Raw genomic sequence first — 17,929 nt, 5'->3', positions numbered from 1 at the left:
CAGTTTTGTTGAACAGGAGTTTTGTGTTTATAATGACACAACCTTCATTTATTTTTTGACTCGGAAATGAAGACGATACTGTAAAGATTTCTTTTTTTTTTACTTTCTCCTTTAGGCACAAAACGAAAATGACGAGTATTTACAAAACAAGTTTCTATTTGTCCATTGGAATCTCAATTTTCTTCACAACATTACAAAACTGAGGAACATATAATAAAACAATCGATCATGATAATTAAAAACAGAAAATGGCACATTTTCATAACTGCAAAAGAAAAACACATTCAGCTGCATGGTGCATAAATATTTAGAAGAGCTAAGTATTTAATATTAGAAGGAATCAAATGTCCTCGGTGACCAGGCAGTAGAAGTCTGAGCGCGCTCCGTAGTTGCGGGATCCCAGATCAGAGATGTCGATGTCTGAGGCTTGTTGTTGAGCTGCTTCCATAGGAGCAGCTGGAAGGACGGGAGCTTTGCAGGCCAGAGCGCCGTGCATGGGGAGACGAAGACCTGCAACACATCAAAAATACCATGGTAAAACTATATAAATGCCTCATCTGCTGTGAATTTCCGAATTAATCTGGATCTCTTCAGCAAGTAGTTAATGTATTCATAATGCAACACCACAATACCACCAAGCAGCAAATGTATACAAAAAAAAAGTTATTTTTTTACATTTATTTTGGTTTCTTGCGAAGTTAGATTAAAGTTCCAGAATTATTCTCACTCCCATTTTTTAAGTATGATGCTACAGTCTGACAGAAATACAAAATAATCCAGTGATGATGGGGCTAAAAGCAGCTGTAAAGTTCAGTAACTCTACAGATAAAAAACAACAAGTTATAGTGATAAGTCAAAGTTCTGGACTATTTATGTTCTGGAGGTTAAGTAAACCAGATTTAATAAAGAAAATACAGGTATGGGACCTCCTTTCGCTTTTCTGAACTCTTGAATACTTTGAGGCATGGAATTCAATAATGAAGAATGTTTCCCAATCATGGACCAACATTTCTTTATAGCAGCTGACAGATCAGCTCTGTCTTCTCATGCTCCATTTTTAAAGAAATGTCTACCATAGATTCTCAGTTGGATTGAGATCAAGACTATTTACTGGCCATGTCATTATGTTGATCTGCCTATCCTGAAGAAATCTTATTAAGCGTTTTCTTCAATGACAAAGCTACACAATCACCACAGAACCTACTTTGAACTGAAGGAATGAGAAAAGACTCAGATTTCAGTGTCCACCACGAAAATCATTAATGGTCACCAGCAAGACCAAGGAGGTCATAGTGGACTACAGGACGTCAAGGAAGACTAAATACGCTCCTCTCTGCATGCAGGGGGAGGTTGTGGAGCATGTGGACAGCATAAAGCTCCTGGGCATTCATATTTCCTCTGACTTGTCCTGCAGAATCCAGAAAAGGGCCAGACACATTGCTACAGACCACTTCCATCAGGAAAACAATTCAGGAACAATACATCAAAAACAAATAGACTCAGAAACAGTTTCTTTCCTAAAGCTGTGAAGGCAATTATCCCCCTGCAGGCAGACACTAAACATCCCTGCTGACAATAGAACAAAACCACCAGCCCATCTCAGACTGTTTCAGCCAAACTGCACTTTATTTTTTAATTTTGTAAGTGTTTAAATTTTTTTCTGTGCATTACATGTGTATTTTTTGAGATGTTGTCTCAGCAACATTTCATTGCGGTGACATAATGACAATAAAGAATCTTGAAAAGTGTTTTCTTCAAGCTGTAGTTTATAGGTTTCATTAGAATAGCAGAAAATGTTCCAGCATCATCTCCTTAGTCGATGCAGATTCAGAATTAGTTTATCCCCAATTTTATGCAATCATCCAGTCTATGACTGCTGCTTCTTTGGTCCACTGTATTCTTGTTTTCATCTGGTTAGGTTTTTATTGCTTGGACGGTATAAAGCAGGCGTTTCCAAAGCCAGCCGTAAAGAGCCACTGTGCAACTTTTAGAAGCATCCTGCACCAGCACACCAGACACAGATGGAATAATTACCTCCTCAAGATGTCATACAGAGGCCTGGTGATGAGCCTTTCATTTGATTCGGCTGTGTTGGACCAGGGAGGCCTAAAGAAATTCCAGGATAGTGGCTCCTGAGAACTGCTGTTAGTGTCCCTGCTATAAAGTATTTACACTACTGTGATAGACTCACTCCTTTAACTATTTCTCCCTGCGTCTAGATATACAACTACTTCTGCAGTTTGTCTTGTTATTTCAACCATTTAAGTATCAAAGAATTCAGCTTTTTTTTTAGGAAAAACTAATCACGAATTCTTTTAATAACTTATATACTTTCTCAAATTTCTTTAAAAATCCAGTCATGTTTCTATCCTGTTTCTATCCAGTAGAATGTACTGTGCTCTTTGAAGGGCCACTGCTTCTCCATACTTGCAGCTAGAAGTTATTCAAACTTTAAAAACGGGTGACAAGACATTGAGACAGCCATGTTACTTAATACTTCAGCATTTTAATATCTTCGAGTTTTTATAGTCACAGTTTTTTATTTTATTTGTTTATATTTACTTTACCAGCCTAAAGCTAATAAGATCGCCCACTCTACAGTCCAGCTGACCTTCTACAGTGCAAGAGGTTAGCAAACAAATTATTCCTGTCGCCATGCCTTTATCAATACACAGAAAAATCAGATATCAAAACACATTCAAATTTGTCCTAATCCACATGTTGGGACATTTAAATAATAGTGCCTTAAAGTATTTAAACTAGATGCTTAAAACCACGAAAATAAGATCCTTTTCTCTAATAATTCAAAAAATAAGAGTAAGGCAGTAATCAAAAATAAGTTAATCTTTTAACTTCCCGCTGTATCCAAATTTCTCTCACTAGGACAATGAAATCTACATATCTGTGCTCCTAAAGGGCTATGGAGCAATTGCCAAGCAGCTTGGTGAAAAAAGATCAACTATTGGAGCAATTATTAGAAAATGGAAGAAGCTAAACATGACTGTCAATCTCCCTCGGACTGGGGCTCCATGCAAGATCTCACCTCGTGGCGTATCAATGATCCTAAGAAAGGTGAGGAATCAGCCCAGAACTACACGGGAGGAGCTGGTCAATGACCTGAAGAGAGCTGGCACCACTGTTTCCAAGGTTACTGTGGGTAATACACTAAGACGTCATAGTTTAAAGTTTCCCCTGCTTAAATCAGCACACATCCAGGCCCGTCTTCAGTTTGCCCATGACCATTTGGATGATCCAGATGAGTCATGAGAGAAGGTTCTGTGGTCAGATGAGACCAAAATAGAACTTTTTGGTCTTAATTCCACTCGCCATGTTTGGAGGACAAAGAATGATGAGTACCATCCCAAAAACACCATCCCTACTGTGAAGCATGGGGGTGGAACCATCATGCTTTGGGGGTGTTTTTCTGCACATGACACAGGACGACTGCACTGTATTAAGGAGAGGATGACCGGGGCCATGTATTGCCAGATTTTGGGGAACAACCTCTTTCCCTCAGTTAGAGCATTGAAGATGGGTCGTGGCTGGGTCTTCCAACATGACAATGACCCGAAGCACACAGCCAGGATAACCAAGGAGTGGCTCCGTAAGAAGCATATCAAGGTTCTAGAGTGGCCTACCCAGTCTCCAGACCTAAACCCTATAGAAGATCTTTGGAGGGAGCTCAAACTCCATGTTTCTCAGCGACAGCCCAGAAACCTGGCTGATCTGGAGAAGATCTGTGTGGAGGAATGGGCCAAAATTCCTGCTGCTGTTTGTGCAATCCTGGTGACAGGAAAACCTTTGACCTCTGTAATTGCAAACAAAGGCTACTGTACCAAATATTAACATTGATTTTTAAAGGTGTTCAAATACTTATTTGCAGCAGTGACACACAAATCTTTTTTTTTTTTTAAATCATACATTGTGATTTCCGGATTTGTTTTTTTTCTTAGATTATGTCTCTCACAGTGGACATGCACCTAAGATGAAAATTTCAGACCCCTCCATGATTTCCAAGGGGGACAACTTGGAATACTTATTTTCTTCACTGTATATTTATATATTCTTATTTATAAGAATTGGCATCTGACAACCCAATTACTATTCCTGTCATTTTTCTTCTTTCCCAGTGAAAACACCTGCAAACATTTCTTTAAATATGTTTGCTCTTTTAGCACTACCAATTTTTATAGTTCAATGTGCGTGGGTTCTCACCAGGTACTCCGGCATCCTCCCACAGTCCAAAGACATGCCTGTTAGGTTAATTGGTCCCTCTAAATTGCCCTTAGGTGTATGAATGAGTGTGTGCGTGGTTGTTTGTGTGTTGCCCTGCGATGGACTGGTGACCTGTCCAGGGTGTACCCCGCCTCTCGCCCATAGACTGCTGGAGATAGGCACCAGCTCCCCCGTGACCCACTATGGAATAAGCGGTAGAAAATGACTGACTGACTGTGTCTCTGATCACTGAAGTTTCTTAAGCAGGCTGGATAATCTGTTCAATATATAGCATCAACAATGCATTTTAAGTTGAGTTTCATTTCTTTCTTTAGTTGTGCATTTTTCTATTTTCCAGGCATATTTCTTTATATTTTCTGTTGGAACAATTTGATGTCTAATTCTACTTCATTGTTTCCCTTGTACAAGCTTCCAATAGTGTTTTCCCTTCATAATGTCATCCTTTCCACTGACAGCTCTCTTGTTGGGGCCATATTTACTGTCAATCAGCTGCAACAACAACTTAAAGTCACAGCACTACTTTAGTCATTTGCAAAACTAAATATTTGCAGGTATCTGTTTTAGAAATTAAATCACTAGGTTTCCATATTTTTCCCCCTCTATGAACAGAAAAAATATTGCCTTTACTTACAATTTCATAAATTCTTTTTGAGGTATGTTTTACAAAGCCAGATAGGCCATCTATTAAAAGAGTGTTGTGTAGTTTCTTTGATTTATTTTTTAGCATCAAAGTAAAAGGGGTTGAACGCTATAGATATTCATTATAACTGCACCTCCAACATTGGTAACTTTTATCTTTATTGTCTATATTAAGGCCAGCTCATTGTGATCTTTTGTCATCAAGGAGGAAAAACTAGTGTTTGTTAAATCAAGTTAAACTAGTAAATGCTATTATGTTGTTAAATTCAGTTTAAGACTGGTGTGCATGTTGAAATGTGTGTCTCTTGTACTTTTGGGGTGAAAGAAAAACTAAACATCCAGCAGATTTTAAACAGAGGACAAGGATCGGCACCACACAGTTCATATGCAGATCCTGCAGGTTTCAGGGGTCTCAAGGATATTTATTTTCTAACGTTCTGCTTTTTTTCTTGCATCAATAACTGCATTAATTTAATAAAGTGTTGTTAAATAAGATTTTATGGTTTTAGAGGATCGTTAAAGCTGTATACCAAGCTGAGAGGCACACATCTGTTTTAGTAAAATGGCCATGGAAAGTTTTTAACAGTCAAAATGACCTAAAACCTGAGAATGCTTCAATAATTTAAACACAAAATTAGAAGGGATTTTTTTTTATATCCCTGACTTCTATTGGTGACAGTAAAATGTGATTTGCATGGAAAAGTGTGTGCATTAATCAAATATACAAGCACCACTCTTACAAAGACTACTGTTCTTACCCAGATCTCCAGCCGGGCCGGTGTCTAAGCGACAGTCCAGGTAGTCAGGGTCAAGGGTCAGCATGGGGTCCTTATCATCCTGCAGTACAGTCTGCGGGTCGCCTGCAGACCCCTTGTGGAAAATGACTCTGCGAGGCATCGCTAAAGCTAGTTCCTTCCAGAAGGCTGATGAAGGGGTCTACCAATCAAACCCACAAAAAAAACAAAAAACAAATGCAACATCATATTATGCTTGTAACATCAAAGTTACTACGCTTTCTGAAATAAGGAACCCTTAAGAAAAATCAGATCAACCAAATGCCTTCAGAAAGGTCCGCCTGTGTGACATTCAAACCCTGTGAATAGAGCTGTTGTGTGTAGTGTTACCCGACAGCGACACGTTACTAGTAGACATAATCATATGGGGAGACTTCTCTTTACCAGGGACAGAAAAGCTGTTCAGAACTGATGGGAAGATAGATGTAATCAAATAAAGGACAATACTGAAAGAAAGCCTGTTTTGAGTCTGGTGTTGGAGGTTGACCAACCCTAAACATACAGCCAGACTGGAATGGTTTAAAACAGTCATATGTTAGAATGGCCAAGTCAATTTCCAGCTCTAAATCCAATGGAAACTCTGTTGCAAGACTTGAAATGTGTAGTTCACAGATTCAGTCTACATCCAGTCTGAGCTAGAGCCATTTGAAAATTTAAATCTCTAGATGTGCACTGATGGTGAAGACATACCCCAAACGACTTGCAGCTGTAATTGCAGCAGAGTTCTTCTACAAAGCATTCAGTCAATGCACATCACACTTATTTTAAAAACAAATTGAAAACCATACCATATTTTTCCTCTGCTTCAAAATTATCTGTCTGTCTATAAGGGCAGAGCAGACTGTACCCGTTAAGGAGGGTGAGATCAATTTAGAGTGCAGGGGGCGCTCCTTAAGACCATTTTTGACTCTGTGGTGGCATCATATATCGTTTATTATATTGGAGCAGCAGCTTAACTACAGTTGATAGGATGCCCTCTGCACACAGTGCAGAAAGACTCTAGCACTGTGTGCAGAGGGCACACAGAGACAGAGACAGAAAGACTCTAGCAAATATAAAATCATTGTTAGACAATGACTCCCATCCCACGCATGAAGCTGTTGTAAGAACTGTTTTTCATGCACCATTATACATGTGCATTTTGTGCTTTTTCAAAATCGCCCTACTCAATGGCCCACATCATTTAATCTGAGTATGCCAATTTGAATAACCATTATACAGGTCCTTCTCAAAATATTAGCATATTGTGATAAAGTTCATTATTTTCCATAATGTAATGATGAACATTTAACATTCATATATTTTAGATTCATTGCACACTAACTGAAATATTTCAGGTCTTTTATTGTCTTAATACGGATGATTTTGGCATACAGCTCATGAAAACCCAAAATTCCTATCTCACAAAATTAGCATATCATTAAAAGGGTCTCTAAACGAGCTATGAACCTAATCATCTGAATCAACGAGTTAACTCTAAACACCTGCAAAAGATTCCTGAGGCCTTTAAAACTCCCAGCCTGGTTCATCACTCAAAACCCCAATCATGGGTAAGACTGCCGACCTGACTGCTGTCCAGAAGGCCACTATTGACACCCTCAAGCAAGAGGGTAAGACACAGAAAGACATTTCTGAACGAATAGGCTGTTCCCAGAGTGCTGTATCAAGGCACCTCAGTGGGAAGTCTGTGGGAAGGAAAAAGTGTGGCAGAAAACGCTGCACAACGAGAAGAGGTGACCGGACCCTGAGGAAGATTGTGGAGAAGGGCCGATTCCAGACCTTGGGGGACCTGCGGAAGCAGTGGACTGAGTGCTGGTGTTGGTCCACTGTGTTTTATCAAGGGCAGGGTCAATGCAGCTAGCTATCAGGAGATTTTGGAGCACTTCATGCTTCCATCTGCTGAAAAGCTTTATGGAGATGAAGATTTCATTTTTCAGCACGACCTGGCACCTGCTCACAGTGCCAAAACCACTGGTAAATGGTTTACTGACCATGGTATCATTGTGCTCCATTGGCCTGCCAACTCTCCTGACCTGAACCCCATAGAGAATCTGTGGGATATTGTGAAGAGAACGTTGAGAGACTCAAGACCCAACACTCTGGATGAGCTAAAGGCCGCTATCGAAGCATCCTGGGCCTCCATAAGACCTCAGCAGTGCCACAGGCTGATTGCCTCCATGCCACACCGCATTGAAGCAGTCATTTCTGCAAAAGGATTCCCGACCAAGTATTGAGTGCATAACTGTACATGATTATTTGAAGGTTGACGTTTTTTGTATTAAAAACACTTTTCTTTTTTTGGTTGGATGAAATATGCTAATTTTGTGAGATAAGAATTTTGGGTTTTCATGAGCTGTATGCCAAAATCATCTGTATTAAGACAATAAAAGACCTGAAATATTTCAGTTAGTGTGCAATGAATCTAAAATATATGAATGTTAAATTTTCATCATTACATCATAGAAAATAATGAACTTTATCACAATATGCTAATATTTTGAGAAGGACCTGTATATTAATATGACTTTTGTTTATGTTGCAAGCTTTTCCCTTACTGTGCAGTCTGCTCTACTTTCTGGTTTTTTACCTTTGTGAGTATCTGCATGCTTCCATGTGTCTTTTACTTTTCCACTGACACACATGAATTTCCCCACTCTGGGACAATAAAGGATATTTCTATTCTATTCCATAAAATTCCAAAGATTATTATTTGAAATATAATATAATTATTTTTTGAGATATTGATTTCTGCTGACTTTGGTTTGCTGGTTTTAGATGAAGGAAGCTGCTGGTTTCAGGGCTCAATAACCCAGAAAAAAAAGTTAAGACAATTGTTTTTTGTTTTTTTTACTTTATCCAGCATCAAAAACTGACTCCTTTCATTTAAAACATGTTTCCACTTTAGGTTCATTTCTACTATTGCATCTGGGCTTTGATTAAAATGAAAGATTTAGTTCCTAAACGAGCTACAGAAAGAGAAGCTTTGAGAACCAGTTTGGTGATTTCTCCGACAGACTCCCATCTGCATTGTTTTGCCTGAGGCCTTGTCATTGGTTTTGGTTGGGCGTTACATGCTTAAAGAAACCAATCACAATCAGGCAACATCTGAATCTAAAATTTCACACAGTCAAGTCTGAGAAAACCACACCCTCTTTAATGCAGTCTGGCTAAGCAGTAACGCCTTTAAAAATAAACTCATTATAAGGGAAAGACTTATGTTAATCTCTAAAACTGGGAGTGTTACCTGAGAGGCATAACTTACAATAACAAATTTGGTCAAACTCAAAAAACTGATCAAATGTTTCCCAAAAACATTTTTAGCCTTTTTTTTTCTAAACAACACTTGTCAGAACCATTTTAACTTAAAAACAAGGTACTCTTCATGGCTAAGCTATTGACATCAGAAACAAATATATATAAAAGATGTGGTAACAGAATTTGCATGTTCATGTCTCTATGGACGTTGCAGGTCTCATAGGTCCTGAATCCAGAGGTGTCCTCTTAAATCTTACCACAGAGTTGTGCCTCCAGGTGAGTACGGTGAGGCGGTGCTGGTTTTCACTGAGCTGCTCCTTTATCTCTGGACTCATACGTTTGATCTGACCCTCTAACATGATCAGGATAGGCTGCTGACTTAAGTCCAGTAAGTGCCGGAGGCCCTGCCTGAAATCACACACAGCCTCATCACAGACTCAACACTGACCTCAAGTGGTTCATTTACTTAATGGCTTAATTACACTGGCTTTTATGACAAAGTAAATTTACTTAGTTTGAGACTCACCTGAAATTATTGGTGCACCAGTCCTGCTCAAGATAAGCGTGAGAGAGAAGCACTATGAGGCGGCGGGAGCGGCTAATGTTCATTAGGAGCTCAGCTGAAGGCTCTGCATCATAAAGAAGGTAGATTAAATATTCTAAAATCATATGTGGTGAGTTTAACAGAACAAATGTAGATTACACTGACTTTACAATGCACATTAATGAAAAAAACAACATTATGTGTTTAGCAAAAGCAGCATGTTTGCATAAAAACAACAAGCAGTGATAGCTTGTAAATTGTATTCATTGATATTTTTTGCTTGCATGATGTTACCAGTGTCAGGCAGGATATCGTTGTCATTGAGGTGCAACTTGTACCCATTTTTATTCTCCAGGTGAGGTCTGAGGATAAAATTGACAAACTTCCGGTCATAGTCGTTGTTGACATATGAGATGTAGGCGTCATATAATTTTCCATCTGAGGATGCAGACACACAAACAAAACCAGATGTGGAGACTACATTTATAGAGGAGAAAAACCTCAAGTCACTTCAACAAGTCTCACCATTGAGTTCATAGTCTCCATAGGAGTTCTTGTACCAGAGCTTGATGTTCATGTGGCACCTGGAGTACACTACAGCCGCTATGCCCAAGAGGAGGAGGAGGACGATGGCTGCAATCACTGCAGCTGTGTGGCTGGGACTCACTGAGCACATATAATAATAATAATAATAAAGACAAGATAATTACTTAACTTACAGCCAATTAAAAACTGGACATTTAAAACCGCCTGCAGGTTAACAGCTCTTTTTAGAGAACAACTTATGAGAATACATTTGTTACAAATATCCTGTGAAGTTTCCCCATCTGGCTGATTAAACTACCAAGACTGGTAAATGCCTAAGATGAGATAATGAGATATGAAATGTAGATACATTTTATAGAGTGGTATATTAGATTATTTTTGTTATTTTTAATGATTATGGCTTACGGCTAATGATGACACTAAATTCAGTTGGTGAGAAAATTTTAATCAAGTACAGCAGTAACATCTCAGGGATTCATACTTTTGGAAGTTTGGGTAGGGGCCAAGTCCTGCTGGAAAATGAAATCGGGATCTCCATAAAGCTCGGCAACAGAGGGAAGCATGAAGTGCTCTAAAATTTCCAGCCACACAGCTGGGCTCACTTTGGACTTGATAAAAGTAATTGGATCAACACCAGTGGATGACACAGGTCCCCAAGCCATCACTGATAATAGAAAAGTCACACTGGACCTCAGGCAACTTGGATTCTGTTTATCTTCACTATTCCTCAGGACTAATTTCCAAATGAAATACACAATTTAATTAGATCTGATTTTGGACCACTTAGCAACAGTCCAGCCCATTTTCTCTATAGCCCAGGAGTAGCTTAACAAGGAATGCGCCGGTTGAAGCCCATGTCCTGAACATGTCGGTGTGTGGTGCCTCTTGAAGTATGAACTCCGACTGCAATCAATGCCATGAAAACTGCCCAAAAATGTCTTTATGGACGTTGTTATTATTAATATTATTATTATAAAACAACTGTTGTAGTGATTATATATCGGGTGTTTTTTCTGTCACACTTTTTCTTTCCACTCAATTTTCCACTAAGATGATGCTTGACCAGCCAGCGTCCTTTGCAATGTTCTTTAGTGGCTAACCCCCTTGTTGAGGGGGTCAGTGAGTTTCTGCTGGACAACTGTAGTCAGCAGTCTTTCCGATGACTGTGTGGGCTGTAATTTCCAAGGTATTTTCAAATATAAGAAAGTATGTAATCCATCCAGACGTTATGATGAAGGGCAGGTATGCCAAAAACAAGCCAGGTTTAATTCTCTGAAAAATCTTTACAGTAGAAAAACCCAACCCACAATACCCAAATTGTCTTACTTGAATTTTGCACACTGAAGTCAGAGGAAATGTTCCTCACTGTGCAGCTGTAAAGTCCAAAATCCTCTGGTTCTCTAAGGGTGAACTCGAGCAGGCTACTTACAATCAGCTGGCCTGCATCAGGGGACCTGATAAATAAGAGAGAAGAGATAGTCTTACATTCCTCTACAAACACCAACTCTGGTGCAAGGTGCACTGAAGGAAAACAAATATCTTAAAAGCTTCAAAAACCATGACGTTGTGTTTTGCAGGTTCAGAGTGTGGTTGGTGAGTGGCTGGCCATCTTTGCTCCACTGCAGTGTGGTTTCACACTGCTTCTCTGATGGGTCCCAGAAGAGCAGAGCAGAGCAGTTCAGTTTCACAGTGGCTCCCACATTCCTCCAGAGTTTGCTAGGGTTACCGTTTGGTTTAAACTCTGGAGCTTTGGCACACTGAGGCTCTGTTAAGACATACCACAGGTATCAGTGTTCACTGTGAAAGCTACACACAATACAGCCCTTAATGCAAAAGCGGCTCCAGGAAGGTAAATCCATACCATTAAACTATCAGGTTTGAGATAACTGTAAAATATAAGAAAACGTGAATAGAATATTCACCTTTTACTGTGAGGCGCACAGTGAAAGATGCTGTACTGTTTCCTTGTTGCATACAAGTATAATTGCCTTGGTCTTGCAAGCTGATGCTGGAGAACTCCAGGAAGGCCTTCCCTTCCTGACTCTGGAGCTGCTGACAGTCCTTCTGCCACGTAAACAGGGTTTGGGGGAAACTCTGAGGCTCAAGTGTCTGCAGAGGACACTGCAGCACATATGAAGGGCCCTGCTGCCCTAAATAAACCACCTGCTCCTTAAACTTGCTCTCATCCACACAACCTGCAAAAGGAAACAGAGAGTTACACACTTAAAGTTGAAATATTGTAGAACTTTCACTTCTAGCTTTGATTTTCAAACCTCAGTTGCTAGTAGATGCAACAATGAACCATTTTACTTTGTGTACCTTTTTTCCCCCAATCAGAGAGCTGAGCCAGTGATGAAAAGTGATGAGGTAGAAAGGAGATGGAAAGGCACGACAACTGACTGACCAGTCGGGACACATCAGATGTGTTGTTTTTATTAAATGAAATATTCTTTAATCGTTCCCCAAAGTCTTTCAAAATGAGTAAAATTTGTTTCAGAAGTGGGAGTAGGTGATCAACACGATATTCTGAGGCAGAGCCTGGAGAGAGAGACCTCCAGCCAAACTGAGGGTGACCTTTCGGGCCAAACAGCTGAGTATCGAAGTATTCAATGTTGGCAGCATCAGAGGGAGGGGACCATGGGAACTGAGGTCAAAACTCCCAAAAGAGATGTGACACAACAGTCGGACCACACAACTCGCTTCTTAACAACAGTCAATGGTGGAGTTCATTCTCCAGCTCTCGTTCGCAAACTTTCCCTAAAGTTAAGTCAGGTATTTCCAAATCTTACGTTTTCACAAAGAGATCATCCGATTTTAATAAGATCTTTATCGGCTAAAGAAAACCTGACCATTTATACTCCAACTACTGGATGATTTTACTCAAAAAGTGAGACTGTTTCATGTGTTTTTAAAATCAATCATTACATTAGTGTGATCGGTAATAGTTTAATTATTTATTTGTAGTGACTAGATAAAATATAATCATTCAGTTTAACATTGTAATGTTAATATTGTGATTCAGAGAGCAAATACATTTATAATATATTCTTCTCATTCTTTTCATAATGTGTACGATTTAGACTTCCTGAAAAAGAGAATTTACCCCTCAGAAAGACAGATTGATACAGACTTGATAAAAATAAGATTGTATTTAATGTGTTTAATGTGACTAAAATGATTTTTAATACCGATGCTACCCATGAAATTGGTTCTCGGTCGCACACTTTTTATGGCAATCACAAGGCTTCTAGCATCGCTCTCCTCCTCACTCCAAAATGTGTAGAGTTCGTTTAAATAGGTTGGGTCAGGGGTTTAATATTAGCTTCTTTGTCCACTGCGCGATTTATGTTCTTGACATCAGGAGATAAATTGATTAGGAGCAACCCAGGATTCACCAAGGCTAAAGCCAGTGCTCTTTTTGTTTCTGCTCTCGGTGGAGCAGGACGCTTTTTCTCTGTCTCCCACCCCCTCCCATATCTACCCTGCTTCAGCTCTGTGTCTTGTCTTCTTTTTGGAGCCTCTTCTTGCATATCTTCCAAAATTCTGAGTTATGGATTTGGTCAGCTGGTCTCTCAATGCAATTGATCAAATTTTCTCGAGGAGAAGACAGGGTGAAGGAGAGCCCAACTGGACGTTTTTCTCTGGATACACAATGGACTCCTGGCAGAAGTGTGTCTGTCAATAATGTCAGTCGAGGATGTGGAAGATGTGTATATAATTGGATGTTTGATATCAGGATTTCTGCTTTTTGGAGTCAGCGGTTACCTGGCATATCGAGAAATTCGGAGAGTGTCAGCAGCTGTTCTGGCCATTTTAAGGCTGCCTGGCATGTATGATGGGATCTTCAGAGCGATCAACACTCAGACTGAGATGTTACGTGAGCTGAATCGCAGACTGGATGTGATCCTTACACAGGATCGCAGGCAGGTTGCGGTTCCTGGACTCAGGGGTGAAATGGGATGAATCTTGGAGAAAGTTGTTTGCTCGGATCTGGCGAAAGACCAGGAACTTGGCTGTTTGGATTCGCCTTTGAGAAGCACCAGCGAGACTCTCAAGGCTGACGGAAAATTAAGAGTCAGCCTAACCCAAATAATTATTGTTTTTCTGAATCTGGCTCCCCTGCACGGCCTTGATGGCCGGCTATCTTCAACTTCTCCTGGAAGTTATGTCCAACATGACGCTCTGCTCCCTCTGCCCCCTCCCTTCCCTGAGGACATCTGTGGACCTGCTCAGAACTTTGTGGCCGGTTGATGAACATTCCAACGTACCAATGGCCTTTGTGGACTTACTTGCACACACTCACTCGCACACACACACATGCTCAAGATAAACATATGCACCCCCTCACACCGCCTTCACCGTTCCCGGCATGATGTTGTTTTGTAAATTTGTTGCTTCTTTGTGCTGAGGTTTTTTGCAATCTCAAACTGTATCCTGCTAAGGATAAAGTGTGAAATATGATTTTTTCCCTCTACTTTCCTAATGTGGCTTCTTTCCTATCTAGCAAGGGCAGCGCCTGTGAGTGGGCAGCAAAGCCTCGGTGACCCGTCTCCCCCTTGTCTTGTGTCATGATGAATGTTTGGATGGGTTGTACTGGAATTCTAATTTCCCCTCGGGGATCAATAAAGTATTTTTGACTTAAATTGAATTGAATTTACTGGAAGATCCTGAAACACAAGAGTTACCGTCTAAAGTCGAGTGAATTTTAAATTTCTGAGAACTGAGAAGGTGCCAACCTAGACAGAAGGCTAAGGTCTAAAATACACAACCTTGAAGTCAACCACAATTTGCAGTTTTGACCCCTGGGGTCATACATGGTTAAAACATCAGACAGGCTGGATCATTTATGTGTTCACATAGACAGTAACGTTAGTTGGAAAATACACATTTTAAAGGTTTCAGCGCCATCAGGAGACTCAAACTGTTTGATATCTATAAAGACATCCTGCTAGTCTTTAAAACGGCAACAACAGAATCCATCATTCCATTCAGTACAGCCAGCTGGTTTGGAAATTTAACAACTAAATCTAAATCTCAGATCAACTCTCTGGTTAAGCCTGCAGGTAAAATCATTGGCATGCAGGCCCTCTGGTCTCCTCAAGAACCTTTCTCTCAGTAAACAAAATCAGACAAGCATATAACATGATGTTGGATACCACACCTTTTGAACCCTGAATACATTTTATTGAAATCAGGAAGACAGTAGAGGGTACAGAGAGAGAGATGAGCTGGAATACATGAAGCCTCTGAGGGCCTGTTGAGAAAAAACTTTGAACAAGAATGGTTGTGACTCAGTAGAATGTGTGTGACGATGATTAGATGCTGATGTGGTGAAGAATGTATTTTCCCAATCTTTGCTAACTATGCTATTTATTGGACATTTTCTCCTTCTTGAGAGATGTCTCGTGGTCAGAGAAGACAAAAGGTTAATCTCTTGGGATGACCATGACAAGAAGCAGGTTAGGAGGAGCCAACATGAAACTTTCAAACCTAAAAACAGTGTACCAACTGTCAGGCATAGTGGTGGCAGCCTCATGCTGAGGGTATATTGTGCTGTCAGTAGAATCAGTGCATTGAACAAAATGAAGGTGGAGGATTAACTTCAAATTCTTCAACTTTACCTTAAATGAGCTGCTCTCCTGTTGTAACTCTGTGGATTACAGGATACAGGACGATAATCCCAAACAAGGTGAGCATTAAACCTCTGGGATGGCATTCCCAAAGACTTTAACCCTTTGAAAATGTGTGAATAACGCTTAATTTGAGCTTTAATGTATAATTTGTTAACTTTGTTGAGAACTAGAGTAAATCTACTATTAAAATAATAGTTCTAAACCCAATTCTTGTTTTTAAAATGCTTTACAAAGGGAAGGCTATTTGTTGGATATTACTGGAACGATAAAAATTAATTAAAAACCTAACATGAATATGGCATTCAGGCCCACGATGAGATTAATAATATCGGTTGTCTGTGCAAACGGTTTGCAAACACTCTTGGCAAAATAAAACACTTTTAGGATTGACCAAAACCAACAGTGGGGAAAAGATATGTCCTGTGTCAGAGGTAACGTTTAGTCACATTATGGGCTTATTTTGACTCTAATTAAAATAAATAATCTTCCAACATAAAACATCCCCCTTCCTGGTTCATTTAGCATGTTTTAATGGTTTCTGACCATCCGGGTCCAGAGTCCGGATCTAGCCCTGCTCCCAGGCAACAGCATGTGACTCCGGGACAAATATGACCCTGAACACTATGACCACATGTACACTGACCCTGTACTACCAGCATCACGTAAATATCCACGCGCAGGTTCGTTTTAAGAGATTCAATTCAAAGAAGCAGATAAAAGGTTCAATAAGGTAAACAGTTTTGAACATCCTTACCGATGACGGTGGCCTTGTTCCATATCTCGCTAGACAATATTAATAAAGCAGCTAAAAGCAGAGCCATGAGCCAAACTTTCCCCCTCCTCCTTCCTCAGGTTGGAAAATAAGCCTCCAACGTCGCTCCCAATAATAGGAGAAATGATCAGTGTATTACTATGTAGTTTTTCCGTCACAGAAGTGGCTGCGCAGACGTCCGGCTTCTGGTTCATCAACTGCACCTGGAAGAACCTGAAGCTCCACTCGTGATTGGCTCCCTCCGGTCACGTGACGGTCACACCGGTTTCCACCTGCGGTAGATGTGCAAACAGCCAGAGAATGCTGAGCAGCTAAAGTCACAGAGCTGCCCCTGCCGCTTCCAGCGAGTACAACCATAATATAACAGCAAAGCCAGACAGACATTTTGACGGCGCACAGGTGCATTTCCGGTTTAGCTTTGTACCTGTTGTACTGGTTCACACTGCACTGTCTTTACGTCAGCTCAATTGTTACCGTTGTCAACAATATTTCATCCTTTTTTAGATTTAAACTTATCCAAATGAAGTCCTCCAAAAACAAAATGACACTAGATGACGTGAAAAGGCTGAACTGATAAATTATATAGTCTTAGATTAAATGTTAAACTTCTGGGTGAATTCGGGTCTAGTGAGGCAACAGGTAATTTGGGACAGGATGATAGCACTTCACTAGGGCTTTGAAAATAAATGGCGAAGTTAATGGTGCCAATATAGTATTTTTATCTTTTTATGTTATTTTTTTATTCACAGAAATAGATATACAATAAAAAATAGAACAAGACAGTCAATGCATTGTCTTGGAGGGTATCAGCAAAGTCACATGATATAACCAACGAGACATCATCAGAGTCTTGGGGGTTGGGGGTGATGTATCTCCAGCCCTCACTGGGCGAGAGGCAGGCAACCTGGCAATTTCCTATGGCAACCTGTCTGAGGTGTACAACAGGGCAACACAAAAACAAAGAAGACAAACAATTACCAGCATCAGAGAAATTTAGAATAGCCTTTAGAGTTGCCAATTAACCTAACTTGTTTTTGTACAATCTGAGGAACCCTGAGAACTAGCAATGTGATGCTGAAATATCGATACCTCCGATACCAGATCTTTGTGCTCTAAAATCAGTATTCATATCAAAATATCGATCCTTTTGATACTTCTGCCATTTTAGGTAATGTGTAAAATTACAGGAACACAGTGGAAAAAACTAAACTATTGAGATCTTGTCGAAATTATCCGGTCAGTGGGAACTATTTCTTTCCTTCTGCCTGGGTGTGTAATGTGAAGCATTGTAGGCTACCACTGCTGTTCAGTCAGTCAGTCACTCAGACACAAATGCAGAGTGTAAATGGAGTCATGTGTGGAGCTATTTCAGCTTCACAAACAGCCGCAGTTTGTGATGTTTGTGGAAACCCGGTGAGGAGTTGTGGCAACACAACAAACCATGTGAAAGACAACTTTTATGATGAGATGGACAGAGGAGGCAAGACAGACGTCTCTGGTGGAGACCTTT

At 40.1% G+C, this 17,929-nt stretch overlaps 1 protein-coding gene across 1 annotated transcript; it reads right to left on the bottom strand.

Moving 5' to 3' along the window:
• Positions 1–81: 81 nt before the first annotated feature.
• sigirr (single immunoglobulin and toll-interleukin 1 receptor (TIR) domain) lies at positions 82–16,682 on the bottom strand. Its single transcript, XM_047387363.1, has 10 exons — positions 16,402–16,682; positions 11,937–12,209; positions 11,572–11,779; positions 11,341–11,468; positions 9,994–10,134; positions 9,763–9,906; positions 9,451–9,553; positions 9,182–9,332; positions 5,634–5,811; positions 82–510 (listed from the first exon to the last, which is right to left on the bottom strand). Exons 1-10 carry the CDS (start codon positions 16,466–16,468, stop codon positions 341–343), a joined length of 1,563 nt encoding a protein of 520 aa, XP_047243319.1. The 5' UTR covers positions 16,469–16,682; the 3' UTR covers positions 82–340.
• Between the last annotated feature and the right edge of the window lie 1,247 nt (positions 16,683–17,929).

This window comes from Girardinichthys multiradiatus, chromosome 2 (assembly GCF_021462225.1).
Source record: "Girardinichthys multiradiatus isolate DD_20200921_A chromosome 2, DD_fGirMul_XY1, whole genome shotgun sequence".
NCBI classification, from domain to species: Eukaryota; Metazoa; Chordata; class Actinopteri; order Cyprinodontiformes; family Goodeidae; genus Girardinichthys; species Girardinichthys multiradiatus.
This window is presented reverse-complemented; position numbering and strand designations above follow the sequence as displayed.

Coding starts and splice junctions, on each gene's coding strand:
- sigirr (XM_047387363.1), bottom strand. CDS start 16,468: ATGGCTCTGCTTTTAGCTGCTTTATTAATATTGTCTAGCGAGATATGG. Junction 12,210..16,401: donor GAACAAGGCCACCGTCATCG/GTAAGGATGTTC, acceptor TTCCTTTTGCAG/GTTGTGTGGATGAGAGCAAG. Junction 9,907..9,993: donor TGGAGACTATGAACTCAATG/GTGAGACTTGTT, acceptor CTGCATCCTCAG/ATGGAAAATTATATGACGCC.